General features: G+C 38.5%; 1 protein-coding gene across 1 annotated transcript; it reads left to right on the top strand.

Annotated features, from left to right (window-relative positions):
• Positions 1–2,364: 2,364 nt before the first annotated feature.
• Positions 2,365–8,824, top strand: LOC145457213 (uncharacterized). The gene is made up of 8 exons (XM_080335394.1): positions 2,365–4,340; positions 4,402–4,482; positions 4,549–4,815; positions 4,875–4,965; positions 5,031–5,224; positions 6,049–6,162; positions 7,139–7,246; positions 7,652–8,824. The coding sequence occupies exons 1-8, from the start codon at positions 4,314–4,316 to the stop codon at positions 7,793–7,795; spliced, it is 1,026 nt and encodes a 341-aa protein (XP_080191520.1). The 5' UTR covers positions 2,365–4,313; the 3' UTR covers positions 7,796–8,824.
• Positions 8,825–17,757: the final 8,933 nt, after the last annotated feature.

Raw genomic sequence — 17,757 nt, 5'->3', positions numbered from 1 at the left:
CCGTCAGGAAAACTGCAAATTACGACTAATGATTTATCTGACTGAGAACATTCTCCTATCCGCATGTGTAGGGCTAGTGCGATCAATTATTCGTCAACAATTCTTAACGGCAGTACAGGTAAATCTTGCGTATAACGGTTGAACTGTGTCGAAGAGTGATGAGACCGCTATTCGGAATGGGCAGATTTTAATTCCAGACCCCTTTCATGTATTTGATGGAAAAGATCGAAAATTCTGAAAAACGCGATCATGCGTAATAAATATATATATATATATGCTATATATAACATGTAATACGAAACGTATATGCGAATTCTGAATTGTTTCCTTATTATGAGAGGCGTATACAGATCACTAGCTTAAAATGAGTAAAACAACAGTCGAATATTCAATGATATGGTGGGAGGAATGCGAATGAACGGAACATTGGTCCCAAATAAAGCTGATTATATAGAGACTAGAGAAAAATATTTTATTGATTTCTCAGTCCCAGTCTCCAGGAGAAATGACGGATTCGGCTATAACAAGACTGTATAGTGGATACCGATCAGGGTGAATAATTCTGTGGTCATTGCGGGTCATAATCATATGCGTTCTTTCGTATTGTCAAAAACTAGCTAGGTCGGGAAAATTGACCATACGAAATCGTACTTTACAAAGTGTCGGATACCGTATATGAAACTGGAATGTTTACGAGATACTGACTCCCGCATAGTGTAATTTCAGTATTAAGAAAAATATATATTAATGCATTAAACTGACAAGTCATACAATGCGATTTTTATAGAATTTCCGTGCAGTATAAGGTCTCGCATCTGTACGTACCGCATTGCATCGTAAACATGTAAAGTGTAAACGTAACACGACGAATAGGTTACTCAAGGACTCGATCGAAATATGTCATTAGGTGGGAGAACAATCAACAAACCGTCCATTTCTCCTACACTTCAAAGCAAATAAGTTTCTCCGTGTCTCAGCCTTAGCGGATATACATTGTATATAATTAACAGGTATGTTGCTACACTCTAAATTCCAAGCGTTACATTAAAACACAATATGACTTTTTTCCATCTCTCGAGATGCGTGAATGTGAAGTAAACACCGGCATAGCGAGAGAGCGACGTCTGTTTTCGCGTGAGTGACATAAAGGTGAGATAAATCGAGCTCATTCCTCATTTTCCTCTTCTCGTAATATTACGTCACAAACGATGTGGTATCGCACGCTCGATGGTGTGACTATAGATAACTAACCTACGGTAGGTTAGTTATCTATAGTGTGACAATCGCGAGAAGAGTGAGAACGTTCACAGAATTTTCCGTTGAGTGAAGCGGGCTGCTAGAGTTATTCGTAGTTGGACGCCATGGATTTAAAATTGGCCGATTTTCTGCTAGGACACGGTATAGAGCAGAGACACATCGACTTATTGAAAGGTAAGTGTTAAGTATATCGATCACGCAAATCATAGAAAGCTATTATGGTAGGTTCTCTTTAATAAGGTTATGCCAAATAGCGCCATTTTACATGTAAACAGCTCGACTATTATTTGCTAACGTGCGGCAATGTTTCTTGGTGGATTGTACGCTTTAGATACAGATGGTACAGCCTACAACTGTTCTTTAATTTTGTGTTGTACCGGTAACGTTGCATCATATGATACTTGCATCAACGTGCATACTTATGTATACATTTTACGAGAAGTGTAACGATAATGCCGAAAATATTTGTGTAATTTCTTGTTCTGCATCCAAGTATATATCCATCAAGAATTCTCAGCCTGTGATTCAAGGTTCCTACCACCATGTAAATCTTTATATTTTTATTTTGTTCTGACATAAAAATGAAGTCATGTGCTGTTCTGATGTAATGTATTGTAAAGACTGGTCTAGGTTCTTGTCAAAACAGCTACTCTGAATTCAATTGCGTTTGTACAAACATCGGGGAGTATATTTTGCATATACCGCCGCTTCAATGTATTGCATTTCGAGTCCAAATTCAATGCATTTGCCGTAGAAAGTAGTGATGCTGTTGAGTTCTGCAAATTTTCTGAGTTCACCTATCCATGGCCACAAATCAGTCACCAAATTGGTGACACACAGTATATTATTAGCAAGAATGTTGATCAGATGTGGTGCTTTTGAAGCTTGTCCTGTTAAAGCTAGTGATGTGATTATTATTTCATACGTTTGGGACTAAACAGTATATATTTTCTTTCAGAAAATGAAGTATGTAGCTCGGCTTTTGGATTACTAGTGGATGATGATTTTATTAAAATGAATTTCAAAGTGGGTGTCATGCATCGTTTGATGAGCCTGAGATATGTGAGTATATTGTTTCCATATTCATAGCTACGAGTTTTCCATTGTAGAAAGTGAGTAATTCCCTCTCAACATGCAAACGCCCGTCTCCACACCATTTCAGATCAAATTGAAAATTTTCACATCGACCAGGCATTAAATTTGGTGCATAACAAACTTTGTTTCAAGAAAATCGGACAATTCGTTACAGAGTAATTGCAATTTGAAAAATGACATTTTGTGCTCACTCGGCCGTGACGCTATACCGCTTGGAACCTGTGTCTAATTGTAATTAACATTATAGTGATCAAATTGCTGCCGGGCAGACTTAAATTTCTGTAGTAAGATATTTTGGTATATGCTTATTGTGATAGACCTAAATTTTTAACTTTACTAATGGGGGTTAGGGGTCAAATGTCAATTCAAATTCATCATGTTTTCAAAATCAGCCATGCGTAACAAATATGCAACTCTGCCTAGCGTAATTCTATTTAAACCGATTTTTTCGAGGAAGGTGTCAAATGGAAGCTTGGAAAGAGTAGAACGTTGCTGAATTGGTATTGCATGTGATATTTGACTGCCACTTGTCTAAAACTTCATTTAAAAGATGCGCTCTAAATAGTGCATGACCTGTTCTGCATAAAGTGTCAAAGTATATTTTTAACCGTGTTCCTGTCTTATATTCAATTCATAACCAATTCTGATGGATTCTAATTGGTAACAGCTTTCATATGACACCTTACTTGTGAATTTTGAGTTAGATAGAGTCGTGCCAGAGAGTTCAGAAATATCGTCACGCATCACTGATTTTAACATACTGGTATGTCAATTTTCAAATCAAGATTTGAACCTTGATTCTGTAATGCGGAGGGGAATTCCTAGTGAGTGAAGAACATGTACCAGCAATCATTGCTTACCAGCATTACTACCTGCAGCCTGTATAAGTAATGATTTTAGCAGTTATAATTATACGCAAATTTCATGGTTGAGTAAGCACGAAATCCTCATTCTTCATACTGCAATTGCTCAAGAACCGATCAATTAAGTTATATTAATTAAATTCTATTCTACTCAGAATTGGGTACTTTAGTTGTACATGATATTGCAGAGAAATCTAAGAGGGTGTGAAGACGAATTGAAATATCATTTGGATGTTGACTCGAATTACTGATAGTCGGTAAACCCAGAAGCACCCTTGCAAGCATAATGCACATGCAATAAATAAAAGTACTCTCTGAGCATGGCAATAATTATCTACTGTAACACATTATCATTTAAGGAGTAGAATAATGGCAAAATCAGATGATCACTGAATTAATATAATTAAAATTAATTAAAAAATAACCTATTTTGCATTATGCACCATATTATATTTTTAACCATGTTGCTGTCAAATATCAATAATAAAACTAAGTTTCGTGCATTCTAGTTGGAAACAGCTTTCAAATGACACCTTGCTTGTGAATTTTGGTTTAAATAGAATTGCACCAGATGAGTTGAAAAATAGCGTTATGCATCGCCGATTTTAACATGTGCCAATTTTGAAATCGCGTTTTGAACCTTGACCCAATACTGTGGAGCGGGGAAATTCGTGGTAAGTGAAGAACATGTACCAACAATTATTGCTAAATAACATTCAAACCTTTACTCTACGTAACCTCTGAGCTATATCATTTACAATCATACACAGGTTTTGTGTTGCCAAATTTCATGGTTGAGTAACCACAAAATCATCATTTTTCAAACTGCAATAACTCGAGAGCCGTTCAACGAAATTGTCCGAAATAAATTTCGTTGTACTCAGAACTAGATACTTTAGTTGTATATAAATTTAGAGAAAAATCTGAGAGGGTGTGGAGACGGATTTAAAAAATATTTGCATGTTGAGAGGGAATTACTCAAGTGAGTGATATTTATCGTCTAATCTTGTCTTGCAGAAGTGGTTGACGTCTATCGAACACAGCGAGATCAATGTAGTATCTCATGTTCATGCTCCAAATAGTGATTTTGAACATCCAATGACTTCTCGATCACAAGCTATTGATGTGTGTAGAACTTATTGAAGTAATTATTGCATTCACCTTTACATGGAAGTATATTTTACAGAAAAGTAAACTCACTCAGATGGAAAGAGAAGTTAGTACGGAGGACTCGCCTGTCTTGCCTACATCAAGTACTTGCGTTTCGGTGCGAACATTTGCAGAACTATATTCCATAGAATGCTCGCATAAATTGAGTACTATCACATTTTAGGCGGAAGAAGTTCAAACAAATCCAGAAAGTAGTGAACCCGGAATCGCAACTACCAGCAAGAAAATGACATTACCCAAATTCAGTGCCCATGTTGCATGCGCATTGCAACATGAAAGAGTTGTCCATTGTATAAATGCTGTTGTGGAGGAGTGTGCATACCATGTCTTATCACAAGGTGATATGACATCCAAAGGAGAATATTCCGAATTCTCGAGACTGCTTTGTCAAAAGTATACATGCCTGCAATTTATTGGGCCTAATCACTGGGTAAGTGTATATTACAAGTTTCTCGACCTATAGTCATTTAACGAGTTTCTCAATTACAGACACATTTCTCGAAAAAACTCTCACAAAAGATACGAAACATTCGTCACAGGAAAAAGAAAACGATCAAGATACCATTATACACAATCGAAGGTAGCATTTATCATGGTCTCAATCAGTTCCTTGTTTTCGTAACCCTTGGGTCATATTTCCTCAAGGCGTTGACCAAACAGAGTTTGGGAACGAAGCAAGTCTGATGAAAGAGTATACAAAACATACTCCGGACTGGGCAAAGATTAGCGTTCTGTTTCGAAAATTGCATGACTCGCGCCGCGATGTATTGGCAGAAATGACAACACAAAGTGTACGAGAAATACTAAGGAAATTTCCATATCTTTTCAATGTGAAACTAGTGAGTATGTTAACTCTTGGAAAAAATGTGCTCAATTTACTCTCATTTTCAGTGATTACGTGTTAACTAGGGCAAGTTTTTGTTGCACTAAAATCGCGAGAAAGTTGCATTTAATTTTGACAAAAGTTGCAGTAAAAAGTTGCATATAAAATTTTTGTTGGATTATTAAGGTACGAGATACTCGAAAGGCTCAGTTGTAAAACCTAGTTCCTGCTCAGCTGTCAAATTTGTTATTTCGCCATTTGGCGGTCTGACGAAACCGCCCAAAATTACATTTTATCCCAGCACACAGCAAGAAAATTATGCAATGCGGGAATACCAGAAGAAGTGGACCCAGTGGAAATGTAATTTTCAGCGGTCTCGCCTGGGCGTTCGTGAAATTGGAAAACTATTTCAAATTTAAACGACAGAATAAATAAAGCAATCTATTTACATATTATTTGGGCAACGTTGTGCTTGGCAGGGGGAGTTGAACTTCTCTCCATTGTGTCATAGATAACACTGAGATGCAGCTAACCTATCATATGGCTCTTCGTTATGCAAACCCAAGGGAGTAGAACAATACTAAAAATAGTTTATAGCATGGTTACTAAATCACTCCTTTACATTTTTACGCAATATTTGATAAAAGTTCAGTAAAAATTGGCTATAAAAATAGAGAAAAGTTGCACTATAAAATCTCTCCAAACAGCTTAAAATACCATGGTACGTAGATTATGAGTATCTGCGAAGCTGTCAGAAGCTGTAAAAAAGTTGCAAAAGTTGCAAAAACTTGCCGAGTGATAACTGATGATAACATAGTAATGCCCTTTTTCAATGTTCAGATCCGAGAAGAATTCGAGCTTTTGACATCGTGCTCGACAGCAGAAATCATACAGCGCTACCGCACTATGCTTTCCACCGTGGATACAATGATCGGTGCAATGTCTGGAGAAACGGTCAGTACCGTATACTAGATCAATTATCATTCACCTACCTACTGTCGAGTCATTTTCAATTCACCACCGAGTCAAGTTCAAGTCATCAAGCAGAGGGTCGAGTCCGAGTCATGGTATTATGACTCTAGTCTGAGTCCAAGTCATTGTTTTGACTGCTGAGTTTCCAGTTGAGGTCTTGTTAAACCCAATTTTTATACCTGTTCGTTGATATCGAATGGTTCGCATTTATAACATACTAATTTTCCCCACTTTTAGCACTTTCTAGTCACATTTTCAAGTACCAGTACCAATAGACAAAACCCGAATAGTGTAGTTACTTTACTATTCTTCGAAATTACAATGAAGTCTTGACCGGTTAAGTCTCGAGTCATGTGACCTGGTTCGAGTCATGTGCAATGACTCGAGTCCAAGTCAAGATACACAGATTGACTCAAGTCGGGTCATTTCCGTATTTTGAGAAAATGACTCGAGTCATCAGAAAATTGTAACTCGAATCGGACTAGAGTCATTACAACCCTCTGTTAAACTAACCTGATTTAAACCCAGCTATATGGATGGAATCGGTATAATTTGCCTCTTTTCCACCCATGGAATTACATTGTAGCTCTTCATAATTACACATGAAAAAGTTTGCCAGGTAATATACGCGGAGTAGTATCAAACTTACTGCCATTTACGCTTCGCCATTAGCTTTTATCTCGACGCTAGTAATATGTGCAAGAGCTCGTCGCCGACAAATATCTGAAGAAGTCTATCAGCAGTAGAAGTAAAGTTAATGTGAGCTGCATACGGCTCTGAGAGTCGCAGTTGGGAATCGCTGGTCTAAAAAGTTTGTGATCCTCTGATTTAGATCAAGTCAAGAAAACCGTAGCTAATATTTCCACTTATTACAATTGTATCAACCAAGTTATCCATTAAGATACATGGAGATATGCACGTGACCTAATCATAATATTATTAAAATGATATTTTCCAGGAAGAAGATGAAAGTAAAGAGGTGAAAGGTCTCCTATTTCTCCAAAAAGAATTGACGGATAAGCGCTTAAAATCAACATCAAAGTTGCTCGCTATTGCAGTACAGCAGGTAATTATAGGTTAAAAATTTTGAGCCATGACATCTTGCTGAGTATTGTTGGTGAGAGGGCTGTCCAGAGGTGGTCCAAGTAGTCAGCCATGCTACAACAGTAGAATGGAGGAAATGCCGTAAATTTCACCCACCTTTTCAATTGCAAGGTGCATCTTTGTGACTAATGCCCAAGGCAGAACCTTGAGTATACAGAAAAAGTGAAAGTATTTCGTTACTGATGTTACTCTTAGCGTGCCATCAATTAGTGTTAAATGTGTGTAAATAAGTCAGATCTCCAAGTTCTATTCTTATTAGCCAGTCTCTCAGCAATCTAGTTTGGTAATGGTGGTCATGATTTGATATTTTGACAACAGATAATATTAAACGCAATATTGAATGACTCATACATTCTTATTGTTTCAGGCACGTGATGTTAAAGTTGAATGCCTAAAACTGGACCCATCGCACCTACTTATCGCCATCCATGAGTCGGGAGTTCATCAGGGATGGGTGTTGGTGGATGATACCCTGCACAAAAGATCAAGGAATCCCAGGCATGGTCATTGACCTGATGTCTTGTTACTATGCCTGGGACCTTAAATATCCAAAATCATTTATGATCCTCGGATTTATTCAAAAGACACTTATCGGAGACGAAAAAAACGACTTTTTCAAATCGGCAACGTACGTCAAATTGGAAAAAAAATACCGTGAGGCCTGTTTGTGAGAATTCAGATTATCCAATGGTATAGACAGACTTGGACAACTATATAATTCTAGAAATTATACTAAATGGAGTGAAATCTTTCTCTGCTCCAATTTCAATTCTAATCCAATTTTGGAAATGCTTCTCAGCTCTAATTATAATTATATTTGAACTATTTTCTGGTTTACCTGGAATTGCTGTAGGAGAAGAGCTGTATAGTTCGAAACCAGCTTTCTGAGACAGACATTTTCCATTCTAATGCTTAGGAGAATGAAATCTGACTTGATGTGTACTGATCTTGACTGAGTTTTAAAGTTTTACACTAATTAAGTAATTATAATTATAATCTAATTTGAAGAAAAAAAGTCTTTATAAATAATGCCAATTCAAATCCAACATTTCGAAAAACAGTAGTAGATATAATTTTAATTCTAGTCCTATTCAGAAATACTAGCTATAATTCCAACTGTTTGAAAAAAACTAGTTCTAATTTTAATTGTTGTCTAGTATTGAAAAAAGCTGTGTATGCATAATTCGAAACTAATCTCAAAAAGTTGAAAATTTTCTAGTTGTCCGACTCTGGCTGTAGGGTTTGTAATAATGGCAATGTTGCCTAACATTCGAGCATAGATGCATTGTAGAATGACAGCCTAGCAAGCAGCACTTGAGCAGGTGTCCTAATGATTCGAAAATTATCCTAAATCTAACACTTACCAAACACAAGCCTTAACCTACATGCTCAAGTGTTTGAATCCCTCATGTCAGGTGTCGTTTCCTATTATGTCGCTTGCTCATCATATGTCCGCGTAACGTTTGTAATGGCATTGCACGTTGCACCCATGTTTCAAATGAGTTGGTGCTTTTTGCAATAAAATTCGTTTTCATCTCAAGTTTTGCGTCATTTTGGAACACGTCAGGGTTAGTCGTTTTCATTTCGAGCTCTGTGGCAATATTCAACACGACAGCGTTACATAAAACGCAAAAAAGCGTGACACGCAATACGAAACGCAATCAGGCGGTAAAAATCGACTCACTTTTGGCGTTTTGTTTTCCGTCTCATAAACGCCAATGAAATTTAGAGTGTAACTGTATTGCGAGCAGACAATCGGGGCGAAAGCTTCATACACAAACACAGGGTGGCTCTAGAAATCGTTTGAACACGTAGGCTATCTCACGTATTACATCTTAGAAATAACAAACATATGGCGCAATATCATGCAGATTAAAAAATTTGTTTTTTTCGTGCCCTAAAGTTGAATGTGCATTGTAATTTCTTTGTGGATGTTGACTTGCATATATGGAAGAACGGTTTGCATCCTACAGTGATAATTATTGTAACACGTTAACCAAATTGTATAATTTAGTATCATACTGATCGATCTTCGATTTAAATGCTTGAAACACGCTACCGTTCCAAATTGCGAAATACTCATCTGATCTGACAGTATAGACATAGGTGGACAATCCAAATTATAAATTGTTGTGTGAGGCACGTAACTTACAAGCGTTCGTGGCCTAGTCAATCCCTATTATGCGCTTGAAAAGGCTGAATAATCATGCCTAAATACCAAATTAATCGCAAATATTCCAATGAATGAATTAACGCTGTGTGGATAACTCCTTTCATAGCGACTCTATAGCGCCACCTATGGCGGCCTGCGTTTGTGGCAGCTGTTTCGTCGTTGTGTGTCCGAGGATAGCGCAGCAGGCGATAAAATTCTCGAATCCAGCGAATGCAACGATACTCGAACTTTGCTTATTTGAAACTAAGTCTTTGGATAGATTTACATTGATTGACAGTCTTGGCGGTCACTCATGTCATATACCACGGCGATATGCGTGTTGTACAGTTTCAAATGGAATTTTATATTGGTAACTTGGAGGGGACGATGCTCGGTTGGTGATATTTTAATCAATATATACATCAAGTAATCGAATGTCTGTAAACATCGCGTCCATTAATTCAATAGCTGGGAATGCCAATGTTAACGCGCGAAATTCATTTTATATATATCTATAAGCATTACCGCTATTTCAGTATAGTGGAGCAATATTGAAATATGTGTGGTTTGCTTTATACTCATATTTCTTCTCCCTTCGATTTGCTACTGATTTGGACATATCTTAAATAAAGCTATAGTCCAGCCTCGATACCGATTAACACAGATTTACTAAAGTGCCGTTAAACCTATATATTCCATTTATATATTGTTGTGCTATTACCCAAATAAATCATCTCTCTCTCTCTCTCGGTTATTGAGAGCATTCCTTTCGCCTATTATTACTACGTACTTTAGCCGATTTATATTACGATAGCATCAAGGTCGTACAGCCAACACCTTCGCTAATATTTTCATGTGCGTCATCAATAACCTATGTTTAGCACTAATAGACTCCACATTTAACCAGACAACCCACCGATTGGCGATAATTTGAATTCAAATCGCAAGATAACCATCGTGATGAAACATGGGATCGAAAGGAAGCGATTCGCTAACGGCAACCGACAAGTTTCAAAGCGATTGTTACTGAATTGGTAATTTGAATGGTTTCCACTTCATCGCGGTTGTGTGGCGACAAATTGTTGTCGTTTTGTAGCAGATAGATGCGCATTATACTAATCACCGGGTATGTTATGCTAGCAGACATTGAGACGACTTTCATAGGACAGCCAAACGAGTTTTGGTGGTTTTCTGCTATCACAGGTATAATGTTTTTGTCACAGATTCGCACGCAACTCCTATAGTTGGGAGATCAGAGGTTGATACAGCCTAGATATTTGGCATATTGGGAGTACATGCCCAGTACCCCACATATATATTCTATGTCCTGGAAAGAACTTTGTAGCAATGTCATGACCCATAAATATATACAGTAGCTCCATATAGGCGATAGAAAGGTCATGATACAGGCACATTTTATATTAATATTTAACACATTGATCCATGCGTTGTCGCATTCCGGAGCAAATGTAGCAACAGAATAATGTCGTAAACATGCAGCATAAGTTATGACACTTGATGGTTTATCGGTCTCATTTTAAACTTCCCCTGTCGGTATCATGTTGATATTGTAGTCTTAAAGACCTACGGAAAGGCAAAATATAACGTAGTAATAATTTTTGAACAGTGCACAGCTAATGTCTGATGCGTACTTACACCAACTTCTGCAAACCTTACCCGTGGGAAAGCCGTCCGAAAGTCTGCGGCCGTAAAAGTGTGTCACAAGCCGCAAATCGGTACCACATTACGCCACACAACCCTGTACTTTACACTGCTTCAGCGAGAAACGAATGTAATCCAGTTCATTTTCATCAAGAAGCTCGCTTTCAACGACATTGACTTCATTACTGCTACCTGTTTGGTCTCACCGACCGGGCAATTTTTTTAGCGCTATAGGAATCGGAGAGTTTTCGTGCAGCAATGTATTCATTACTTACATGCGGGTCGTGTACCAAGCCAATGACTTTAACATGTCGGTTTAGTTCGCCTTGGAGTTATTTGCGAACACAGGTATATGCTCCAACTGATATGAAATCCATAACTCTGTATATATAGATACCGTGTGTGTGGCTGCAATGTGGGAGTGTTGCAACAATATGCGATTGACCGTAACTGGATATAATGGTAAAACATATAATATGTCAAAAAGTGGTGTCTAACTGCAATCCCAGATGTACCTGTGCTCGGAATAATTCCCAGAAATATAAACGACCCATCTCCTAGACCTGCATTTCTAAGATACATGACTTATTTTTTTGCGTCCCAAATGTGGTGTCATTTCAAAACACTTTCTCGGTAGCAGTATTCTTCTGCATGAGCTAATACCACCAGATTCCGAAGCGTATGGCGCAATGTTACATTGATAGGGACGTTATTTGCATTAGCGCCAGCAATCACTGCGTGTCATGTTCGTGGCGTACTCAAGTTTCTTGATTTTGTGCCTGGGATTCTGTATTGAAACCGCAACAGTCACGAGCAATATATTTCCTGCAGAGCAGCAGACTTTTGTCAATATGAACGTTACTTGAGGTTAATGACGACTCCAGTGTTTTTACTCCAGATCCTTCATGACCATCGACTATTGTCTGCTTACTTTTACCTGTCCTTGGTGCTGTATAGTGCTATATTACCTTACACAAATCGACTTAAAGTAACTGGTCATGCTTCAAGTCGTGAGTGTGTGTATTGCTGTAATTTCCGACCTATTTTGAACTTTCTTCGAGTGTGGTCAAACGCGAGATCAAATATTTAAAGATTTTTTTCGAAATTTAATACAGGTGTGCGTAGCGGCTGCCTATAGTGTGCCATGGCACACAGTTTGGGAACCACTGCTCTCGTGTGTATCTTTTTTTTGAATAAGCACATGGCAGTGGCGGGAACGGGCAAAATTATTATTCACAGCCGAAATGATGGAGAATAAGTCACATATTCGAGGACATCAGGTTTATGGTTAGGAAGTTGAAATTTGATTATTTTTGTCATAAACGCTAAGATAACCTAAAACTCTGATATTTCTTTAAAACATACGAACGTACGTTTGCGAACGTAAACCTTTGAACTGCCAAGGTCTGCATACAGAGCAAGGGCGTGAACTGAACGTTCGAGCCACTCGTAGATGTTGCAAATGCACCTCTAACGCTCACAGCTCACAGTTTACATGAGCTGCAACACTGTGACATCGTGAATGGACAAACGAAAACTTCAAAGTCGTACACAATGCACATGTTCATTGCACAATTGCACATATTGCGAGTTTGATAACCGACGGAGTTCAAATTTCCAACGAGTTAATATACCGGTTGTTTCCATTCGTGACTTCCGTGGGGAGTTTTGATACTCCAACACTATAGGCTACGAGCCTCACTATTTGCATTTGCATAGGCTGGTATCATACATCGTTCTGTACTACTGATCCTGCGGAAAGGCGAGATAATGCTACAGTGCAGCAAACCGGGGTGACGCATGCTATTGCCTGCACGTTAACGGGAATTGAAAATGAAACATCGATACCGGATGCAGCTAAACTCGTTACGGCCCACTGAGATAAACCAATGCCCATTGCATCTATATGCTGCGTTGTGGCACGCGTGGGCCGCTAATAATAGTAACAATATTAATAATAATGCGTGAGCTTCAATACCTCGCTTACCAATCCTTCATATATGACTATGGTTTCAATATCACCTTCCTGTGCACATAGATATATGCACTTGCGATTATCACGATCCACCCATCAACAAGGAAATTTCCATATTATATGAAACACGTACCTCTTGGGGATTTCGGTGATCACTGTGGCCTTTAAGAATACATTTGAATCTATTTTTATATACTAACACCATGGCTATATTCCGACATGAACCACAATGGTCAACATATCCTCCGGACTGTTGAATTTCGGTTACCTTGTACGGGGCCTACGATATTCTATAGCGTAGGTCCCGCTTGTACCAATGCACACCATCTAAAATGTGGTATCAACTTCAATGATGCATATATTTGGCAACCTCCATTACAAATCTCTAGCAGACGAACAGCAATTTCTTATCGATTCTTTGGACGTTTAATTAAACCGTTACGAATTCAGATTTCTAAAAATATTACCAAACTCCTCTTCTATATTACCGAGTTTAATTGAAAATTAATTTTGAGCAATCTTTTGATGACATATTTCCGTAAGAACGCATTGGAGGGTTGATTCTATATTTGGTGTCAGCAACCAAGAGAATTTAAATCGCTTGATATCGAGTGCTTAATGAGCCCTTATGACGTTACAAAAATTATTATAAACTCACAATAGCGAAAATCAGCTCCCCATAACGATATTGAATAATTTCTGCAAATTACGTCTTCTACTGCATTAAACTCCGGCGTTCACCCCCCATGACTTTGATAACGACAATATAAGATTGCTTAACAGCAAAATAGTTATTTAGTGAATCAATGAGTTAAGTTGTCAATTGAACAGTTGGTGCTAAATTTTCTAATAATGTCTGTATCTATTTCATTCATCATGTGCCATATCTATATTGATTGACCATCGTATACAGCACTGAAACTGAGTGGCGGCAACGATGCTATCGTGCTATATGCCGTTATGAACCATTTAATACAGCCTACAACGATGCATCTTCCATCTGAATGGGGACAGCCTAATTATTCGGTCTAGCACAGCAATCCTTGACAACGGTCCAAGCAATAGCAAGACCTCGCCAGACTCTCCTTACACGTTATGTGTTAATGCGCCGCCCGCAACATGGTACCGTCTAATAATTCGACTCTATCTTCATCGTCCTATACCCTCCATCGCTTTTACTATTGCATAGACTCATTCGAAAACATTTTTCGTATAAAAATATATTGCACTTGTAACGAAAACAAAATTGCACATTACAAAACTAGAAAACATAAATAGATGACAGTAGCGACCAGCGCGTGTTCTTCAGAATTCCCGTATTCACAAGCATCTCTCTTCTGATTCTTCGATTACAGGCAGCGACGAAATCATCATCCTCGTCAAGACCGACCGTCGGCTTTTCTTGACGAGTTTGTTGTATTTGCGATTGACGACGTGGCTTGGTTTGTTCGACAAAGTCACAGGCGAGACTTCATTTTTCTGCTCGTCAGCGTCGGAAGCTTCCGTGATTGAGTCTAACGAATTCATAGACTGTTTCAAGCAGGTTCTGGTCCGTTTTGAGCGCGTGGTACTTCCAATATTTCTTTTGCTACTCCAAAGAGTCTTTGCAGGCGATGTGTTGACAGTGTTGCATCTTACGCACTGGTTATCTTGAGAGTTTCTTTTGCGACTCGCTGGCACAATACGATCCATTTCGAACAAGTAATCTTTTAACTCGGCGGCAGTCGAATAGGCGCAGTCCTCTCGATGTCCGTTTTGGTATGACATGTCGCCTCGAATTCGCTCTCTTATATAGCGCTGGGCAAAGGAAGCGGGCGCTTGTGAGAGAATTTATCAAGATGCCAGTCTACCGCGGGAGGAGATTGACGAAAATTGCTGCGTTCCTAGTTTCAATCTATGGAGAGCGGTCGATTTAATTACAGCAGGCCGAATTAACTACCGGAATGAGCAGTTTCTGTGCCGCTCAATCATTAAATCTTTGCTTTAATGCCATCGCTATATATATTTGTTAAACGCATGTTGCGAATCGGTAAAATGCCAGACTGCCAGTGAAACTTCACAATAAGCCGGATGTACACCGGACAATGAACGTTTTTATCAGGTCGAGGATGCTTTTGCATTACCAAACTTTAATAATGACCAGAACAGTTGTGTCAGTTACCCAGGATAGACCAACATATAATACAGCATTTAGACATTCGCTAAAACATATAGTACGTTATCTTCACGTGCTATAGCAACTCTCTTCGGGAAAATCAGTGATGTCATAAAAAAACGAGGATGCGTGATATGACCACTATATCAGTGATTTTCAGCCGTTTTTCTTCGCGAGACGCTTTATGCATTACAAAAGTCTAACAAAAAACAAACGTAATGTTGTTATGACGAGATATAAATGAAACCTGAAACAATTAATAAATCTAAACCTTGGTTATGCGATATATGGCTTGTTTGGTTACGCAACTGATTCTGTGATGTGGTTCACTTAGAGAAAAATTACTCGGTTCAGGAAAGGTTTGAAAGACATATTTCTACCAAAAAAATATTGGCTTAACAACTCTTTTTGAGTACACCTGCCAAACATATTTTTCTTTTATCCAAAGAACAGGATTTAATTTCATAAACAATTTGCACATTTGCTAATCTTCCAGTTGAAAGGATCATGACATTTGCAATTGATAAAATTCAACTCCAGGCGTAGGCAATCGAGGGTTATTAGTTCACAAATATGGTTATTGGTTTGGTTATATGTAAACTGTTACTTACTGTCATAATGGAGTTGAACGAAAAACTATCTCTGCGCCTAAATATTTTCAATTCTTTATTTACCGCGATTGTTTGTGTATTGCATAGGAACGCCAATTTAGCTTCAACGAGGTTTTAATGCCTTACTTCGTTCCACCGTTGCTTCACTGATTATGTGTGCAGCATTTACCAGTTTTGCAAGTGAATAAAGAAATATTATAATCATGCCCCATGAGACCTTCAGCAATTCGAGTGGTAATTAATAATTCAAAATCAGTTAGCATGAAGTTGGCAGCGCGGATAAATTTGCGGATGCGATTAAGGATTTGCGGCCGTGCAGCAACGACGAATGTTTCGATGTGGTATGCTACGTATAGCAAAGCTACACTTCATATCCTAGGGTCGCCACAAATTCGGCCTTCGCCGAACTGTGCATTTTGAGTGGAAATTAACGGCAATTTTGCGATACTTATGCGGTCACTTCTCCCCTGAAAGTCTTTTATCGCAGATACGAGCCGATAATTAATGGCGAATTGGTTCTGCGAAGTCGAAATATCGACAAATTGATGAATATTTATACAACGAATCAAGGATGATGAAGGAAGCCGACAGCAGTTGATATATTAATATTTCTTCGCAGAAATAGATAACATGAAAGACGAATAAAAAAGTAATTTGTACATTTGTCTATAATTATCAAATCAAATCTTGTGTAGGTGTTCCAACCAAAAAACCAAAATAATTAATTAAACAGCCGCAGTTTATGAAGATGATGAATATTCTGTATAATATGTGTTTGAGACGCAGAATGGATAACGAAACTCTTGTTTACTATCATAGATTAATTCAGAAGAATATATAGTATGATACCGAATTGACGATGGGATTCCGGCGTAGCTTGATTATGACAACTCGTTTAGCCAATTATGATCACCATTTTACAGGTTGCCGTACGCTAGTCATTGACCAAATATTGTACTGATCCACAGTCGTTCATTACCAACATTCCGGGGAAAGCTGAATTAGAACATAATGTAAATGACCGATGTAAGTCAATCTAGCTAGAGACCTCAAACTCGTGTATCGCCATGCAAATGAATACCCAGCTCACGTTCTACATCAATGTCTATAGTTGTCGTCCAACGATGTGATCAGGCATGCGTCGTATACCAATAGGAGTGATTCACTATTAATCCGGATTGCATTAACGGGGAGATATCGTACTTACGACTGCATGAAAACCTCGCAGCGTCCAGCCAACTACGACTGCTGCGAGCAATCAGCGGCGACACGCCCCCATCCACAGAAACGCCGCCCCGCAATTCGGCTCATCGACCGTTTTGGTAATGACCACCTACGCTTCAAAGTTACGCGCAATCAACTCGGCATTTGTTGGCAACCGAAACGTCTAATTGCACGTTACGGGATATCGAGTGGTGTTTATAAATCAAAGAATGCCAGCGGTTAAAATCAATTTGATTTTAACACATGAGCTGAAATACATTACAAATCGACCAGAGAATGTGTTTATTGCTGGCAGCAGATGAAAGCACCCTTGACTTGGTCATTGTCTCGGAATTCACTTATTTTTGGTAACACCAGCATTACGGGTTACATAAGATTCGACATTTTTCTGCAGCAGGCATGCAGTACAAATTTGCAGTGAGCAACAAAACAATAACTGTCAGCTGAAAATTCTGCGGTTTTGTCAGAGATGGGCGGAATTACATGTTAAGAAGTCCGAATCTGTCCTGCCCTGCCCAAAAATATCCAATTGGGCCTGAAGCCCGGCAGAATTCTGCTATATTTGGAAATTACTACAGGAATTTGGTGCTAAAATGCAGATCAGCAGTCCGGACACGAATTTTTTTAATGAAATACTGATCCTATGCTTAGGATCGTGGTCATGACATCAACGTGTCTGGTCAAGTTTTCCGGT

This window comes from Botryllus schlosseri, chromosome 15 (genome assembly GCF_051294905.1).
Source record: "Botryllus schlosseri isolate E-star chromosome 15, Bs_hap1, whole genome shotgun sequence".
NCBI lineage: Eukaryota > Metazoa > Chordata > Ascidiacea > Stolidobranchia > Styelidae > Botryllus > Botryllus schlosseri.
Note: the sequence above shows the minus strand (reverse complement) of the source record. Positions and strands in the feature narration are given on the sequence as shown.